Source organism: Callorhinus ursinus, unplaced genomic scaffold (assembly GCF_003265705.2).
Source record: "Callorhinus ursinus isolate GAN/ISIS: 27379988/994484 unplaced genomic scaffold, GSC_fseal_2.0 scaffold21, whole genome shotgun sequence".
Taxonomy (NCBI): domain Eukaryota; kingdom Metazoa; phylum Chordata; class Mammalia; order Carnivora; family Otariidae; genus Callorhinus; species Callorhinus ursinus.
In genome coordinates this window covers 22,183,348-22,201,282 of record NW_027397083.1, presented here as the reverse complement: position 1 = coordinate 22,201,282, position 17,935 = coordinate 22,183,348, and the positions used below count along the sequence as shown (strand labels likewise).

The following is a 17,935-nucleotide window of genomic DNA, read 5'->3' as shown; positions in this document are numbered from 1 at the left end:
ACCCCTCTTTTTTTCCACAGGAGAGCTCCTGTGATTAGTCTTCTAAGAAACACACATTAGGAAATACTGAATTATAATGAGGTGGCCCTAGAAAACTGATGTATTATATTTATTAACACTTTTTAAATATATATAAAATAACAGTACAGTGCCTTGATTCTTTATAAGGTAAGGATTTAGTTACATACTGTGTCTAGTGTTATAGAATTGGGCAAGTTGAATTTTGGTCTCAGTTTCTATTGACTCCTTTAATTGTGTTTCCCTTTTTATATCTCTTCTGGGAATTTTAACCCAGAATACCCAGATCACTGAACTAATTCAACCAATAAGTACTTATTACCAAAGTCTTATGAACTCAGTCTTGTGATAAGATTATATTTCCCCATGATTTCTCCTCCATACAATTAATCATTTCCTCATCTGTTCCCAGAGCAATTTATACATACATCCTATTATAATATTGGTAGTTATTTTGCTTACATATCTCCAATTATTTATTAATTCAGCAAATAATCTTTACAGGTACTACTCAAGCTATTGGGGATCCAATGAGTAAAGTAGACCTCATCCCTGCCTTCACTGAATTTACACTACATAGGAGTCAGTCTTTCATAATTTCAAAAACTGTGATAAGTGACCTAAAAGAAAAATAAATGATGCTAGAATGATTTATATTAAGGGCAGTGATCTAGTCTGGAGGGTGAGGGAAGACTAGAGGAAGGGAAGAAGTGAAATTAAAGAAATAAACTTTGAATTAAAGTTTGAAAATGGATAGTACCTAAAATAAGTCAAATAAAAGGGCTAGATGTGGTTTTCAGTACTGACTGCACATTCTAATCACCCGGGGATCTCTTAATCTATTAATGCCAAACCCCATCATAATAGGAATCAATTGAATATCATGATGGTAGTGGGAGGAAGGACACTGGCATTTTTTAGTACCAGAATAAAAGGGTACTAGATGAGTATGGAAAGAATCGTGAGGGCTAAATAATTATGCCTAGAAGTATAAGATTTTTGATGATTTTCTTAAGAAAAATGGGATGATTTTAAGCAGGGCAAGATCATGACCATATTTGTTTTCTAAGAAGATACCTTGGAATCCTGAAAAGAGGATAAATTTAAAGAGCAGGGCTGGATGCACAGATATCATGGATGGCATTAGAGAGGGAGAGAAAGATATAGATTTGATAAATATTTAAGTTAAAATGTAGATACTTGGTGATTTGGTTATGATAGGAAAAGAAAAGAAGATCTCAAGGATAATTTAGGATTGTGGCTTGAGCAATTTCTTTATCCATTCAAGGAGCATTAATGAAGTACCTATTATATGCTACATATTGGGGATAAATGGGAATTAAGATAAAAATGGGCAATGTTCTCATGGGAGGAAAGAAGCCATAAATAGACAAGAAAAAATGCATAATGAGGAATGCCATGCAGTTATTAAAACAGAATAATGTATTAAAGTTTTTTTAAAGCTTTATTTTAGAGAGAGAGAGCTAGCACGTGTTCACACGTGTGGGGTGAGGGGCAGAGGGAGAGGAAGGGAGAGAATCTCAAGCAGACTCCCCGCTGAGCATGCAGTCTAACAAGGGGTTTGATCTTATACCCAGGGAGATCATGATCTGAGCCAAAATCAAGAGTCAGATGCTTAACCAACTGAGCCACCCAGGTGCCCCTAAAACAGAATAACTTATATGGGGAATGTGGCTAGGTAGTTATGTTAGCATGTGTGATCTGAAAGAAAGTGATGTAAAGGAAAAGGAGTCCATCGTGGGAAGATAAAGGGGCAGAATACTATTGGCAGAAGGAGGAGCCAGTAGAAAACTACTTTTGACAAGAAGAGAGCTAATTTAGGGAGAAAGTGGGATGAGATTATGGGAATAAAGATCATAAGCTAGTAATTGAGGGACCTTTGAGAAATACAAGTAGAAAATGTTTGAAATTTGTGTTAGAGCCCAATGAGGAGTGTGAACTGAGGGTAAGTGCTTTAGTCTTTAGAATATAGATGGTAATATAAGCCATGTATTAGGATGAAACCACTAGAGAAAAGAGAAGAAAATGAATCTAAGAGTGAGCCTGTAAAAGGTAGGAGAAGAGAGTAGACATTTGAAGGATCTGGAGGTAGGTGGAAGAGGCAGAGGAAGAGTCTCAGGGAAAAGTGGTTAGCAGGGTAAAATACTGCTAAGCAGACCAGTAAGATAAGAAGGAGACCCGTTCCATTGGAGGGTGTAGAAGTCTTTGGTGAAAGTAATGAGAATCATCTCTCTGAAGAGATGGATGTGCAAGCAAGATGGACATGGGTTGAAGAGTGACGAGGGAGTGGAAAAGCAAAAGCGACAGCAAATGTCATCAGCACCCTGTGCGTGGGAGGATGAAGAGCAATAGCCAGAGAGGGGAAAGAGCTCTCATGAGGTTTCACTTCTCTCTTTCTTTCTTTTTTCTTATATGAGATGCTTAAATGATGATGGGGAAGATCCAGGAAAGAAGGGTAGAGGGAGGAAGGGAAGCAGAAGGGGAAGGAAAAGAAAGGGTTTGTGACATGAGGACAGAGAAAAGGAAATTGTGAACACGTCAGCAAGTATCTGACTTGTTAGCTGAAAAGTAGAAATATCCCTTAGGGAACAAGTCCCCAGTTTTTAAATTTACATTCACCAGAACTAAGCACTGAGTCTGGCAGAGAGCAGGTTTCAAATCCTCATTATATCACATGTTCATATGGACAATTTCTAGATGATCACATCATCAGTAAATAGTGATTCATATTGGAAGGCCATATGAATGAATAGGTAGATGATCTGTAACTGTGTTTGTGTTCCAAGTACATTTCCAGATCATATGAGCAATTTGTCTTCTTCTTAGACTTACTCTCGTGAGCTATCACATTCTGTTTTCTTTCAGCTCTCTGCCACCAGCTCACAGAGAGTGACTTTGTAAAAACTCAATTTTTAAATTTCCTCTTCTCTCAAGAGAGAATGTTCTACTTCTTGGGAATTTTGGATGGAATAATTAATGATGTGAAGTGTGAAGGCGGTGGGTGTTTTGTTCCCTCCAAAAAGCCTGCCTTCATCAGAGCTAACAGAATAGCGCCAAATTGGGAGCTTTTGATTCCAAGGGAGAAAGTAATCTTTTTCCCTGGCAACACCATCCCTTCACCAACCCCTACTCAGTAGCTGCGAGAAAATGAAACTACTTTTGTTTTGTTTTAAGTAGAGGTATAACAAAAGAGAAATTAAGTTGAGGAAGTTATAAAAGAAGACAGTTCATGCTGCTTGAAAAAGATCTATATATATTTAAAGTTAAGACATACAGAATTAGAAATGTTCTAGCTGTATGTGCACTTAGCTTGACATTTCACTCCTTGATGGTAGAATTAATGTAGAAACATCTTTCTAAAGCATCTCTTTTATTTAAGTGCGTTAGATATTTTCACATCTTAAAGGTTGACAGGATTGAATTAATAATCAGTACTATGCCAGCTATTCATGATGCTAATTTGAATTTTCACATAGCACCTCTTCCAGAATAATTCTCGTTTATTTGCATTCTTGTTTCCATCATCTCTTGGTGAGGTACAAGTTACATAGAACATGTACTTAAAATAAGTTAACTCACTCATTCATCCATTCAGCAAATGTTTAGTGAGTGACTACTGTGTGCCCAGCATAGAACTCGGTGCTTGGTATACAAAAATAAATAAAAGCCATAGCTCTTTTATTCTTTCATGGCACTTACATAAATAAATATTTTCACTTATTAGAAGATAACAAATACTACAGGGAAAAGAATAGACATGGTGAGAAAGATGGGGCAAGGACAGGCAAGTCGTAGCAAGTGACCAAAGGATAAGAAGTAGAATGAGTGAGGGGTAAAGTAGTAGGAAGATATTGAGCTTGAGATTGTGTAGGTCACTGAAAAACACTTTGGCTTTCACTTTGAATGCAATAGGGTTCTGAGAAGTCATATGATCTGAGTTCTATTTTAAAGAATCACTCTGGCCATTATGCTATGAATAGATTACTGGGGGCAAGAATGTGAGCAAAGGCTTTGTTGGACAGCATGGTAGGAACCTAGGCCAGAGATGATGGTGGGAGCTGTGGGGAAGTGGGGAGTGATCAACTCTTGTTGTACATACTGTAAGATAAAGCAAGTCTGGACCCATCTGGTAGTTTGAAACCCAAGCTCTCCAGCTGTGGAAGTAAAACCTTCCAAGACCTCTCCCAAAACATGTTTCACTCACACCCTCTTCATGTTACAACTGTACTCTGGCAACCAACATGCCTAAGCCTCAGGAACCATGATGCTCTGAGGGAAAATGAGATCTCTATTTACACTGGAATAAGGTCCAGCTCCTGAGAGACTGTTTTTTGTCCCAGGAGCTGTCTGTTCCACAATAGAGATCCCTGCTTTCAAACTCACATGGAACCATTGGAGGGGATGCAATGTTCAAACTTCAGTGCATTTCTCAAAGGCTTGTTTTTCAGTCTTAAATCATTCTACATGTAGAATGTGTCAGTGTGGAATAGACTGGTTTTTGTCTGTGTCTGGACTCATTCATTTTTATAGAGGCCTCTCTTCCAGATTCTGGGGAAAACAAATACTAGATACGTTTTCTGTAATCCTGAGGGTATCATTTTCTCTCTCTTTATAACTGCTGAAAAAGAGCCCACCTCTCCCTAGGAGCAAGCAATAACATACAGGTATAGGACAATTTAAATACATGTAAAGGAAGAGACACCTTCCAAAGAGACTACAGTCTGTAGAAATACAGTTTTATTACAATTTATATCCAGTTTATATTACCAGAAAAATATTTAATTCTTCAGTCACTTCATTCAAGTCACTCTAGAGTTTTCCCCAAATATAGGTTGTTACTGGTTTTATACTTGTATAACTCAAAAGTCCTATTATTGAAGGCTTATACAACCAAGGGATAAAGATGAACCTGATAGCTAATTACTGAGAAAAAAGACAAAGAGAGTGAGAGAGAAGGATTCTAGTGAAGTTCTGAAATTAGCCATTATTTAGGCTTGGGTTTGATTGAAGAAGCATGCTCTTGACAGAGAATGAACAATTCTGGATATCCTGTTATACTTGAGTAGTTTATATGTCCTGTCTCTCATAACACTCCTAACAGCTCTGTGACTTAAGATCATTGTCTCCATTTCTCAGGAGAGAGAGCAGGATCGGAGAGGTTAGGTAATTTCCCCAGGTTCACAAAACTAAGTACCTGGTAAAGATGGAATTTTTACTTAAATCTCTGTGATTCCACAATTTATGTTCTGTCTACCATACCATGTGATTTCTTCTAAGCAGGCAGTTAGGATTGAAGAAATTTAACTCGTGCTTGGTAAGCAAAAAGGCAAGTTAGTGTAACACCAGCAGCCAACACCATAATTTCAAAAGAAGGATCTTTGTTATCAATTTGAATATAAGAACTTTTGTATGGCTAAAGCAGGAAAAACTATAATAAAACATGAAATTCTTCTTTCACTTGCCTCGGTGAAGGAGTCATTTAAATGCCTATGCTTTTTATGCTTTAGAAAGATTTTCTTGATTCTATCACTCCTACACAGAAACCTTTCTTTTCTTTTTTTTTTTTTTATTAAATTCAATTTAGTTAACATATAGTGTAGTACTAGTTTCAGGGGTAGAATTTAGTAATTCATCAGTTGCATATAACACCCAGTGCTCATTACATCAAGTGCCCTCCTTAATGCCCATCATCCAATTACCCCATCTCCCCACCCACATCCCCTCCAGCAACCCTCCGTTTGTTCCCTAGAGTTAAGAGTCTCTTTTGGTTTGCCTCCCTTTCTATTTTTATCTTATTATATTTTTCCTTCCCTTCCCCGATGTTCATCTGTTTTGTTTCTTCAATTCCACATGTGAGTGAAATCATATGGTATTTGTCTTTCTCTGACTGACTTATTTCACTTAGCATAATACCCTCCAGTTCCATCCATGTCATTGCAAATGGCAAGATTTCATTCTTGATGGCTGGGTAGTATTCCATTGTGTGTATATATATATATATATATTTTGGCTTTCACTTTGAATGCAATAGGGTTCTGAGAAGTCATATGATCTGAGTTCTATTTTAAAGAATCACTCTGGCCATTATGCTATGAATAGATTACTGGGGGCAAGAATGTGAGCAAAGGCTTTGTTGGACAGCATGGTAGGAACCTAGGCCAGAGATGATGGTGGGAGCTGTGGGGAAGTGGGGAGTGATCAACTCTTGTTGTACATACTGTAAGATAAAGCAAGTCTGGACCCATCTGGTAGTATATATATATATATATACCACATCTTCTTTATCCGTTCGTCTTTCGAAGGACATCTGGTCTCTTTCCATAGTTTGGCTATTGTGGACATTGCTGCTATAAACATTGGGGTGCACGTGCCCCTTCAAATCACTATTTTTGTATCCTTTGGATAAATACCTAGTGGCTGCACAGAAACCTACAACCAAGTCTGTAATAGTTGCTAAAAAGAAGCCAGAGATAACATTATAATTGTTCTCCTTTTCCTTTAGAGCTAGGTAAAAAACAAATAGTTGTTTAAATGAATTAATCTCATTTTAAAAAAATTCTACACATTATTTTCTCAATCATAGCTAATGTGTATGACCTTGGTCTAAATTCAAAGGCCTGTTGATATTTAACACATAAAATGTCTTCTTCTGTCATTGTCAATTTTATTCCCACATTCTTTACCTGTAATTTAAAACAAACATATTTGAAGTAGGAAAGCTCTCTGGAAATTATACTTTTGTGAAAACATCTTTTGCTATTTTTCCCATGACGATTTGCAAAATAGAGGTACCTCAATAAACTGTCAGGAAGAAAATAACCCATGGTCCAAAATTTTGAAAATTTAGTTTACTTTTCTCACCTTCTTGGATATTTTTAGCAAGTATACACATATTAAAGTGTCTCATAAGTCCTCTAGTGAGAAACTCAAAATTTTTTGACCATGGAATATCTTGCCTCTTTTTTCATAGTACTCCGTGGAATAAACTTTAGCAAATGCTGGTCTGTGGAAGTGCCTGTCCTATGGCAATGATGCCCTCTATATCTGAGTATCAGCCAGATGATTGCCCCATGGTTTTCTGACAATACTGTTCTAAAATATTGGCGATACAAATTTGAAATATTGCTCTGGCAAATTTATGAAATGAGCCACACCTAAAATACAGGGCTTTATGAATGGATGGATATAAAACTGTACAATTTAATTATAAAATGCATGCGATTTTAAATTAAAATGATAAATTTCTTCCATACTTTTGAGTTTTTTTTTTAAAGATTTTATTTATTTATTTGACAGAGAGAGACACAGCAAGAGAGGGAACACAAGCAGAGGGAGCGGGAGAGGGAGAAGCAGGCTTCCCGCTGAGCAGGGAGCCCAATAGGGGGCTCGATCCCAGGACCCTGGGATCATGACCAGAGCTGAAGGCAGACGCTTAATGCCTGAGCCACCCAGGCGCCCCCTTTTGAGCTTTTAAGATGGTTATGTTTCTTGAGAAGTTCCATCTAGCTGAAATTTAAATGAACAATGCCAACCAAATGCAGTCCAGCTGTGTCTAACCTGGCAAGTCTGCCTAAGTGGTAGCAAACCACAGTTGTTCCTTTATGTATGTTCAGCATCTCTAATCACTTGAAGGATAAGCTCTGTGGAATTCACTGCTAGAATAGTCACGAACAACCTCCTTGCTGTGTGGGCCTCAGATAGTACAGGAACTTGAGAAAATAATTGTCTAGGCTTTGGAAAAAATAGAATATGACCATGATTGGTATGTAATGGCAAACTAGTCAATTATTTAGTTACCTATTTTAGACTAGTGGGCCACATCTAAGAATCCTAATAATTATCTGGTTCAAAAATTCAGCTGATTCTCTGTTAGTAATATGAACAAAATATTCAGAACAATGGAATCCAATTCTGGGAATTCTTAAGAACTAGAATTTTGTTAAAAGCCCCTTAAATAATTCTGATGCACACTTAACTCTGCTTAAAAACCTTTTGTGTGGATCAAAGACACTTAAATTCTTCTGGACTAAAAGGTTTAAGTAAGTGTGCAAATTTGACAGCTCTGTAAGGTCAAGGACCTGTATGATTTTTACTCCATTTTTTCCCAGGATTTTCATAGGACCTAGCAGGTAGTAATTACTCAATAAAATATGCTAGAAGAATAAGTGAACGAATCAATGAATGACTAGTGGCAACTGTCAGTGTTTTCTGTTCCTTCTGAGCAGGATCATGATAAAGTCTCCAACAAGAATAACTTCAGATTCCTAACTGGTTCATGATTTTTCTGGTTGGGTATTCTGGATCTTGATAACAATCAATATAAGAAAAATTATTCTTATATTCAATGGCATTGTTACATTTTTATGAAGGTATTTCTGTATTAAGAATTTTTATTCATATAAATCCCCCTTAAATCAGTGACAATGATTTATGTAGAGACAAGGTAACAGTGTTTTTTCTTTTCATATCAAATTGTGACACAATGTCATCAGCTCTGATTCTAAATAATGGTGACTGCCTTTCTGTCCTTCGCAGCCAGCTGTTGCAAACCCTGATATCATGTTTATTAAAATTCATATTCCATGGGACACACTGTGCAAGTATGCGGAAAGGCTAAATATCAGGATGCCCTTCAGGTACTTTCAAATTTTACTTCATTCTATCTCAATGTATATTAAGATGAGTGTTTTTTGCAAAACTTTAGAGCAACAAATGTAACTCTACAGAGCTTTTTCTTCCAAATGTTAGAATATCTTGGACACTTTTTTTCCCTTCTAATATGTTTGTCAAATGTGATAAAACTTATGGTCCCTTGGATGTTTTATAACATTTCTAGGTGGACTGGCCTAGAGGGAGGGAAAAATGGTTGTTTTCAGAATTTAACTTATAGTTTCCTAGATCAGTCTCAGTTCTTATTTCATATGGGTAGGTAAAAACTCTTACTGTTTTTGTGGAAGGCAGGTAGTGTGTGTAGCATCCATTTGTAAACAAATAGAGTGTTTCTCTTGGTATAGCAGTTAGCAAGAATCATTACTTGCAGTTCAACTGCATAATCTCTTACTTCTGTCCTCAGTCCCAGAGGATACTTGGGAAAGGGAGGCCTGCTCCATTCAAAGATTTTTCCATTCTTCCTTCAGGCAAATGAAGTTTGAATAGACCTGAGCTTCCCTATATTACGTACCTTGTGTTATATGCAGAATGTATCACCTCCTCCATGTGAAATTCAATAATGTTCCCACTATGTGCAAAAATATTATGCTTCTTTAGAGCTCAATGTGCTTCATCAGCAGATAAGAGGGTTTAAAAAGAGTAACAAGATACCAAGTAAAAGAGCCTCTAGATAATGAATATGAGTGAACAGTAAGAGTACAATTCAAAAATACAGAGAAACATCTCAGACCTGGTAGCATGGAGGTGGCCAATTCTAGTAAGAGTGCTGAAAAGTCTTATGGTTCCATGGCTTTCAAAATAAAATATGAGATAATGGTCCCATCTTTTTAGTCATTTGAAACACCTCAGGCTTTGAAAGATGCAAACACAGCCATTGTCCACAAAACAGAAATTGATAAAACATTGGCAACTACTGAGGAATCTTACTGACAATATTAGGATTGGGTACCTAATTGGTTCATATTCAAACTTAGCTAAGAGTTTAAAAATTCTCTTTAAAAATTATATTTAAGAGATAAGCAAATAATACCTCAAAAAGCTTGGCAAAGAATAATAATAATAACAAATTGTAAAGCAAAAGAGGATAAGGGAAAGAAAAGTCTAATTTCTACAGCACCTTATACAAATGATAGTTACCTAAGAGAAACTGAAGTCTGTACGTTTCTATAAAAGTTGGTTCCTGAAAGAAGCCAATAAGGGCCTATGAGATGTTATTTGTGTTATGATCAGCTAGTGTGAGGTCTGCAAAGGACTGCTTTCAGTTCAAGTCATTGTACTGAACTAATCTGGAGAGACAGCTTGGTAAGCATATACTTATACTACGCTACATTTCTCAACTTCTGAGGAATTCTCTTTTGACACTATGGCAGTTTCTAAAAAGTCTTGAAATACTTGCCTGGGACTTATTACAATTTGATAGTGGGAGAATATTTGCCATTTGCTCTATCTGATTTCTTCTTGTTTGGTTTGTACATATTCATGCTACACAAAATCATGCAGAATTAAAACAATGTGACATATTTTAACCTATGAAATTAGTAAAGAACTTTACAAATAGTTACATTCAAACATTGCACAGATATGGTAAATAATCAGATTTGTTTATTTATGGTTCAAGTTAAACTTCATAAAATATTCTGAAACTCAACTTGAAAATATTTTTTGTGATCCTTAAAACTTTTTATACTCTCCATTTTTTACCTTAAGAAGATAAGAGAAAAATGTGTAAAAACATTCCCTGAAGTATTATTTACAATCATGGAAAATGGAAATATCTTCTATATTCGACGATAGAGGAGTAAATTAGAATACACTCTTGCAATGGAATATAATTCCATTTACAAAATGAATGGGTATAGGATTTCTTAACAATTGTAGTAAATAATAAAATTTAAATTTTATATACATTATAGTATTTAAATTTTATATACATTATGATTATAATTACTCACACAATGTAATTCCAAAAATATAAAACTCATAGAAATGAAATAGAAAGAAAATATAAGAAATATATTTATTATATATTAATTATATGTTAACACATATATAAATGTAATATATATGAATATATATCATATTAGAAATTGACATATTAGTTAATATATTATAATTAATATATTTACCATTATATATTAATTATTGTATATTACTGTAATAAAATATACTATGCTAAAAATGACTCCTGATAGGTGAGATTGTGGGCACCTGTTATTTTGCTTATATTGCAAAATTATCTACTTTTAACAAATTCAAATTTGATTACATGATGTAAACATAAGATGAAAAGTATGACCCTCAAGATGATGACCTGGTTTCTGATCTCAGGAAGAGATTGCTAAAATATTTCTAAATTAATCTTAACTAAATCAGGTGCCCTTATCTACCCCTTGTCCTGTGATTTCAACATCGTGTCTAAAAAGAGTTGTAATTGAATTCATGCACAAAGTAATTTCCTTGTAGATCTAAAACGAGAAAACTAAAACCCTTAGAGTCTATCACAGTGTCCCATTTCTGTCGGTTTCAGCATTCAGGTTGAGTTCAGACTGAGTGAACATTGTGTCAAAACATCTCATCAGAAAGGCTGCATATGTCCCCCTAACCTCCTCTGGACTTTATACAAAACAGATGTTGGCCAGGAGTCCAGAAGATTTTGTTCCTTTTGTGCTGCACAAGGAGGGATTTGACACAATTTGACCTAGATCCCAGCAAAGACTCTCGTTCTTAAGGCTGCAGTTATACTTGCACATAGAGAAAGAATAAGTTATGAATACAATGTCACTTAACATGTTTGCTTTACTCCAAGTATTGGACATTCAAAATTCAAAGATTTTTTTTATCAATTCACTTCAATCACTTCACTATCGATTCCCTGTAGTCTACAGGGGAAAAAAATCTTATGAAGACAATGGCAACACAGTTTACACTGTCATACTTTTCACATAGCTCTTTTCACCATAATGTCGGATTTTACTAATTTTTAAAAATTGCAAGTCTGTTTGGAGAACACTGACCTCCTCTCTGTCCTTGCCCTGACTCTTACCTTTTCAGATGAATTTTGAGAAACTCAATGATAGAATAATCAGTACTCTCATAACTTTAATTTTTAAAGAATCTATCCTGAATTTAATTCCTTTTGTTGTTTTTCTTAGAAGTTCCCTAAAAAACAGTTCCCTTACCAGATTGTGAGTGTCCTCAGTTGGTATGAATTAGAGCTTAGATCTCCAGGCTGTGTACCATGGTGTCTTGACCTACGGTAGCTTTTGAAGAAGCTGTTCTCTTCAGAGAGATTTTTTTTTTTCTTTTCTAAAATGATACTCATTTTTAAAAATTTTCCTGGTACTATTGCATTTGAAAGGAGAGTGCTGATACATCTAAAGGAACTATGAAAACCTTGAAATGTATGCAGCTACTATCTCTTCTTGATATTGTGGCCAAAATTTCTTCTTTTTTTAAAAAAAGATTTTATTTATTCGTTTGGGAGAGAGAGAGACAGGCAGAGAGAGAGCATGAGCTGGAGAGAGGGGCAGAGGCAGAGGGAGAAGCAGACTCCCTGCTAAGGTTGGGAGCCTGATGTGGGGCTCGATCCCAGGACCCTGGGATCATGACCTGGGCCAAAGGCAGACACTTAACCATCTGAGCCACCCAGGTGCCCCCGAAATTTCTTCTTTATAAGATGTTTTTTATTTTATTTTATTTAAGATTTATTTATTTGAGAGGGAGTGCGTGTGAGCGCATGAGCGGGCAAGGCACAGAGGGAGAGGGAGAGAGAAAGAATCTCAAGCAGACTCCTGGCTGAGTGCAGAGGCTGATGTGGGGCTTGATCCCAAGACCCTGAGATCATGAGCTGAGCTAAAACCAAGAGTGAGACGTTTAACCAGCTGCGCCACTGAAGCGCCCCCTTATAACATGTTTTTTTAAACAATGTTTACAACTGCTGCATTACTAAAACTTATGGAAAATGCCATTGAAATTCTCATGATTTAATAACATAAATATTAGAAAATATGCAACATTTTTCAAAATGTATCAAAGGAATACTAGTCCCAGGTTCTTAAGAGAAAAATATCCTGTGAGCAAATATGTTTCTGAATTTCTGAGCTAAACAGTAAGTTTATTTACTGTAGGTATTTTTAGAGAAGTGGTTCTCATTTCTGCCTTTAGAGTGCATTACAATTACCTGGGACACTTAGTAAACATGAACTTCCTGGAGCCCTCCCCCCCGGAGATTATGGCATACTAATTCTAGAACAGAAGGTATATATATTTTTAACAAGCATCCCACAGGATTCTGATGCAGATGGTAAAGAAATATTGTCTTAGCAATTTTAATATTTTAATAATTCTGACCATTTTTATACATTTCAAGAGTTGGTTATACAAAGCAACCTTTCCCATTTGATGATGGGATTTTTTTTTAAATCTTAATATGTAGGTGTTCTTGGGAAAACAGTTTGACAAATACTGGAACACAGAGTTTTCTTGGAACATTTTCCTGGTCAGTTAAAATAATAGATGTAACATTAACTCCTTAGTGACTAACTTCTCATTTATTTATAAGGTACACATGAAATTTGGCATAGCCACTGCCTCATAAAAAGAGAATGCTATACAAGCATAAACTGGGTGGCAAAGTGTTTTAATGATGGCCAATTCAGTTTCCAATTGTCAACTGTTATCACATTTAAGAACATATATCCTGCCTTAAAATTAAAATATATAATGACAAAGAACTTAAATAGGAAAAAACACGTATCTCTTTTTAGGACAAGAGTTTTTAAAAGATTTAAGCATAAAAAAGCTTACACATGCTCGGCTATCCTACATATGTATTCAGCATTGAAACCTACCTATTATATTTCACAAAGAAAAACTGCAAATTTATTCAGAAAAAATTATTAGTTGTAACCCTGCCATACAATAAGGAGAAATCATTGTATGAACATGAATCTTGAGCATTTTATCTAAATTCTCTGCTTAAATGTATGTGTAGAACTTTATACACCTAAATTTTCTAGCATTCCCTTTTTTTTAATTTTTTATTGTTATTTTAATCACCATATATTACATAATTTGTTTTGATGTAGTGTTCCATGATTCATTGTTTGGGTATAACACCCAGTGCTCCATGCAGAACGTGCCCTCCTCAATACCCATCACCAGGCTAACACATCCCCGCACCCCCCTCCCCTCTAGAACCCTCAGTTTGTTTTCAGAGTCCATCATCTCTCATGGTTCGTCTCCCCCTCTGACTTACTCCCCTTCATTCTTCCTCTCCTGCTATCTTCTTCTTTTTCTTTTTTCTTAAAATATGTTGCGTTATTTGTTTCAGAAGTACAGATCTGTGATTCCACAGTCTTGCACAATTCACAGCGCTCACCGTAGCACATATCTTCCCCAATGTCCCTTTTATGATTATTATTCCAAAGTAAATATGGCCTGCATATTAGACTTGATGTTTCAAAAACTACCCAAGAAAATTTCAGAGGATGAAAATAGTTCAAATTTTCTTATTTTTCTCCTATCAGCAAGGACTTAGCCTGTGTCTTCCACATTCCAGAAATATTAAGTTCTGCTTTCATTATTTTTCTTTTGATTCAAAGGTGGTTCCTATTCATTCTTACCCCTTTCACAATAAAAGAGTCAAACATATTTTAAGATGATTTAGTCATCCCCTCGCTTCTCAGTTTGAGTTCCTTAATGGGATTCTTAATCTTCTCCCACAAATATTTTAAACATAGCAGATTGGGGGGGGATAGATTTTTAAACCATTAAGAACAATCTTTTTATCACAATTGGGATTAAACTTAGATCACTTTTCTATGCAAAGGACACTTCACTCAAAAATAAAATAACGTAGAAACAGGCGTCCCAACATATGAAATAGGTAAGAGTGGAGCAGTTCTTCCTGACAAGGTGGGGACCCGGGGTTCCACACATGTGACTGCCCATCTCCCTTGGCCCTGCAGGCATCTCCACTTGTGACCACATGGCTATGTGAAACACTGGTTTGGAAACAGTGGTTCACATCTTTATTTTCTTACAGTTTTGAGTGGTTGTTGTAAATAGGTGGGTAGGGAGATAGGGAGATAGATGTTGCCTTGATGCAAGGTGTAAAATCGTAGAATCTTTCAAATGAAAAATTAGGGGAAAAATCATCACAGGCAGTTTGCTAAGATATTGCAAAGACAGAAAGAAATCTCACCCTTTAATAGAGCCAAACAGAGAAGCAATAACCAGTCTTCAAGTAAGAGGATCAACAGTACTAATTGTCACACATAGTTCATCCTAGATTTGACTGATAATTAGAGTGCTGGTTAATTGGGAAAAGTGAGTCTTTTCATTTTTATTTGCTTTAAAATATTAGTTTAAAAAGTATATATATTCATCTTTTATTATTTTCTTACTTTGTTTTTCCTATTGTTCCCAAAATATTTCAAAGATTAAAAATGTTTATGAGAAATTTCAAACTAGCATCAATAAAGATAAATGGAGAATAATGTTAAATCTAAATGTCCCCTTGCTTTTCTACTATTTCTTACCATATCTATGGTTGATAATTATAATTTTTATCTCCTCTACATAACATCCCTAGATTTTTTGTGCTAAAAATTATTTTAAGCTAATTTCTACATTTGTAGCTTTAAAAAAGAATACCTCATTTAGCAAATGTTTATTAAATGTAAAGTGGTCTCAGGCACTGAAGGAAATAAATGCAACTATAAATTAAACAGACTCATTCATTTATTCATCAGCCCTCTGATCACTTACTATTTATCAAACAGTGTGCCAAGTATACAGCAGGCATATGAAGTCAAATGAAATAAAACTACTATCTTCAAGAGGCCCAATGTCCTATAGAAGATAGTCCATGATCAGTTATATAATGATGATTAAATAGTGCAAGACAGTCTGTGTAGAGGAAGTTCAGAGAGAAGATGGTTTGTATTCCAATGGGAAATGAATTATGTATGCACACAAATTTCTGTATATTTGAAAAAATGAAGGGGGGAGGTATTTAAATGAGTTTAGGATAGACATGGCAAGCCTTGAAATTCCATATTTGAATTTAGTATTGCGGTATGGCAGTGACAACTGAAAAAATGTCTTATTTAGCAATATGACTAGTGTTTGCAATGAAATATGGTAGCTCAGGTTTTCAAGTTTTCTAAGTAGTTAATAACACAGTTAGGACCAAATATCGATTGTCCTGATTCAGCTCTGCTTTCTAGATGCCACAGAGGGAAGAATTCACTGATCTTCTGAAATAGGTTTTGGTGGGCAGGGATAAAAAGGCATTTTAGAAAGCCTAGACCATGAGATTTCTGAGCTCCAAAATGAGGCTATGGTACGAATCTTTTAGGAGATGAATTAACCTCTGTCACGAACTTCTAGAGTCTCTAAAATCAGACATGCTTCACACCTACTTAAAACACTCAATGTTTTTCATCCATTGTTTTTCATCCAAAAACCTTAGAGTCAGTGACCCCTCATTATCTGTGCCTTGTTCATCATCCCTGTCAGCTTTTTTTATCACTATGCTCAACTTGCAACTTATACTCCAGAGACTACCAAAGTAGTTGCAGTTTCCTGAATCTTTAAATATTTGGTGTTGCTCCTATAGCCATTTCATATGCTGCTACCTCTGTCAGTCAGAGAAAGACATGTATCATATGACCTCACTGATATGAGGAATTCTTAATCTCAGGAACAAACTGAGGGTTGCTGGAGTGGTCGGGGGTGGGAGGGATTGGGTGGCTGGGTGATAGACATTGGGGAGGGTATGTGCTACGGTGAGCGCTGTGAATTGTGTAAGACTGTTGAATCACAGATCTGTACTTCTGAAACAAATAACGCAACATATTTTAAGAAAAAAGAAAAAGAAGAAGATAGCAGGAGAGGAAGAATGAAGGGGAGTAAGTCAGAGCGGGAGACGAACCAGGAGAGATGATGGACTCTGAAAAATAAACTGAGGTTTCTAGAGGGGAGGAGGGTAGGTGGATGGGTTAGCCTGGTGATGGGTATTAAGGAGGGCACATTCTGCATGGAGCACTGGGTGTTATGAACAAACAATGAATCGTGGAACACTACACCAAAACAAATGATGTAATATATGGTGATTAACATAACAATAAAAAATAAAAAAAAAATACCATGTCCTAAGTACTTTATTCAGAGGACGATTCCCACTCATGCTTCAAGATTCAACACAGATAATACATGCTCTGGGAAGTTTTTCCTGACTCCTTTCTCCTTCATGTACAAAAACTAATTGAGATCCCTTCCTAGGTACTTCCATAGCACTCTCTATTTTCCTGCATTATCACAATTTATTATAACCATCACTTATCTCCTCAACTATAAAGGAAGCTCTTTGTGGGTAGATGCCCTCTTTTTCTCTACATTTTTAGTGGTTATACCTTAACATAGCTTGCAGAATAACTATTTATTACATATGTGTTTAGATGGATAGAAATATAAATGGGTGGATGGATGAATGGATGTATGGATGACTTCATATAAGCAAATGATCCAGTTAATATGCATTGGGTAGCAGAAGACAGACTCAAAGAATGGAATTAAAAATCAAATATTCAAAAGTGATCTATTGATTTATCAAAGTTTTTTGTTATTAGTAACTTCAAGTCTGAAATTAAAACAATGTACATTCAGAATTCTTACTATTATATTGGCTTATTTCATGTCTTTCTTAGGTGTGTGGAAGTTGGAGGGTTAATATACTCAATATGATCGAATGCTGTCACTCACTGGTTTCTCTTTTTTCACATGACTGTCTTCATCTGTTTCTATTATTTTTCAGGAAAAAATGCTATTACACTGACCGGAGGAACAAATCAATGGGCAGGTCAGTGGGTGATGCGTAATTTGTTTACAACTGATTGTCATTTGGGAAAAAGAAATAAAAAGAAACATTTGATTACTCATATCAGCAGTTGTAAATTTTAGGAAAAAAAACTTTGCTGATTTGTTCAAAGATTTCCAAAATGACTTATGCCAAATTTAACAATGTTTAAAATCAGATAATCTCTTTTTTTTTCTATTTACCATTGCCATGCTTGCAATCCTCTTTTTTCTTTTTAAGATTCTATTTATTTATTTGTCAGGGAGAGAGAGCACAAGCAGGGGCAGAGGCAGAGACAGAGGGAGAGGCAGGCTTCCCGCTGAGCAAGGAGCCCGATGCGGGACTCAATGCCAGGACCCAGGA

At 35.8% G+C, this 17,935-nt stretch overlaps 1 protein-coding gene across 3 annotated transcripts in view; it reads left to right on the top strand.

The window, feature by feature from the left end:
* The window catches only part of ANO3 (anoctamin 3), a 440,613-nt gene that overhangs the window by 313,105 nt on the left and 109,573 nt on the right, over positions 1 to 17,935 (top strand). For all 3 annotated transcript variants that reach the window (XM_025879336.2, XM_073904837.1, XM_073904838.1), the window contains 2 exons: positions 8,575 to 8,675; positions 17,531 to 17,575. In XM_025879336.2, coding sequence (XP_025735121.1) covers positions 8,575 to 8,675; positions 17,531 to 17,575 — 146 coding nt within the window. The remainder of the gene's footprint in view (positions 1 to 8,574; positions 8,676 to 17,530; positions 17,576 to 17,935) is intronic.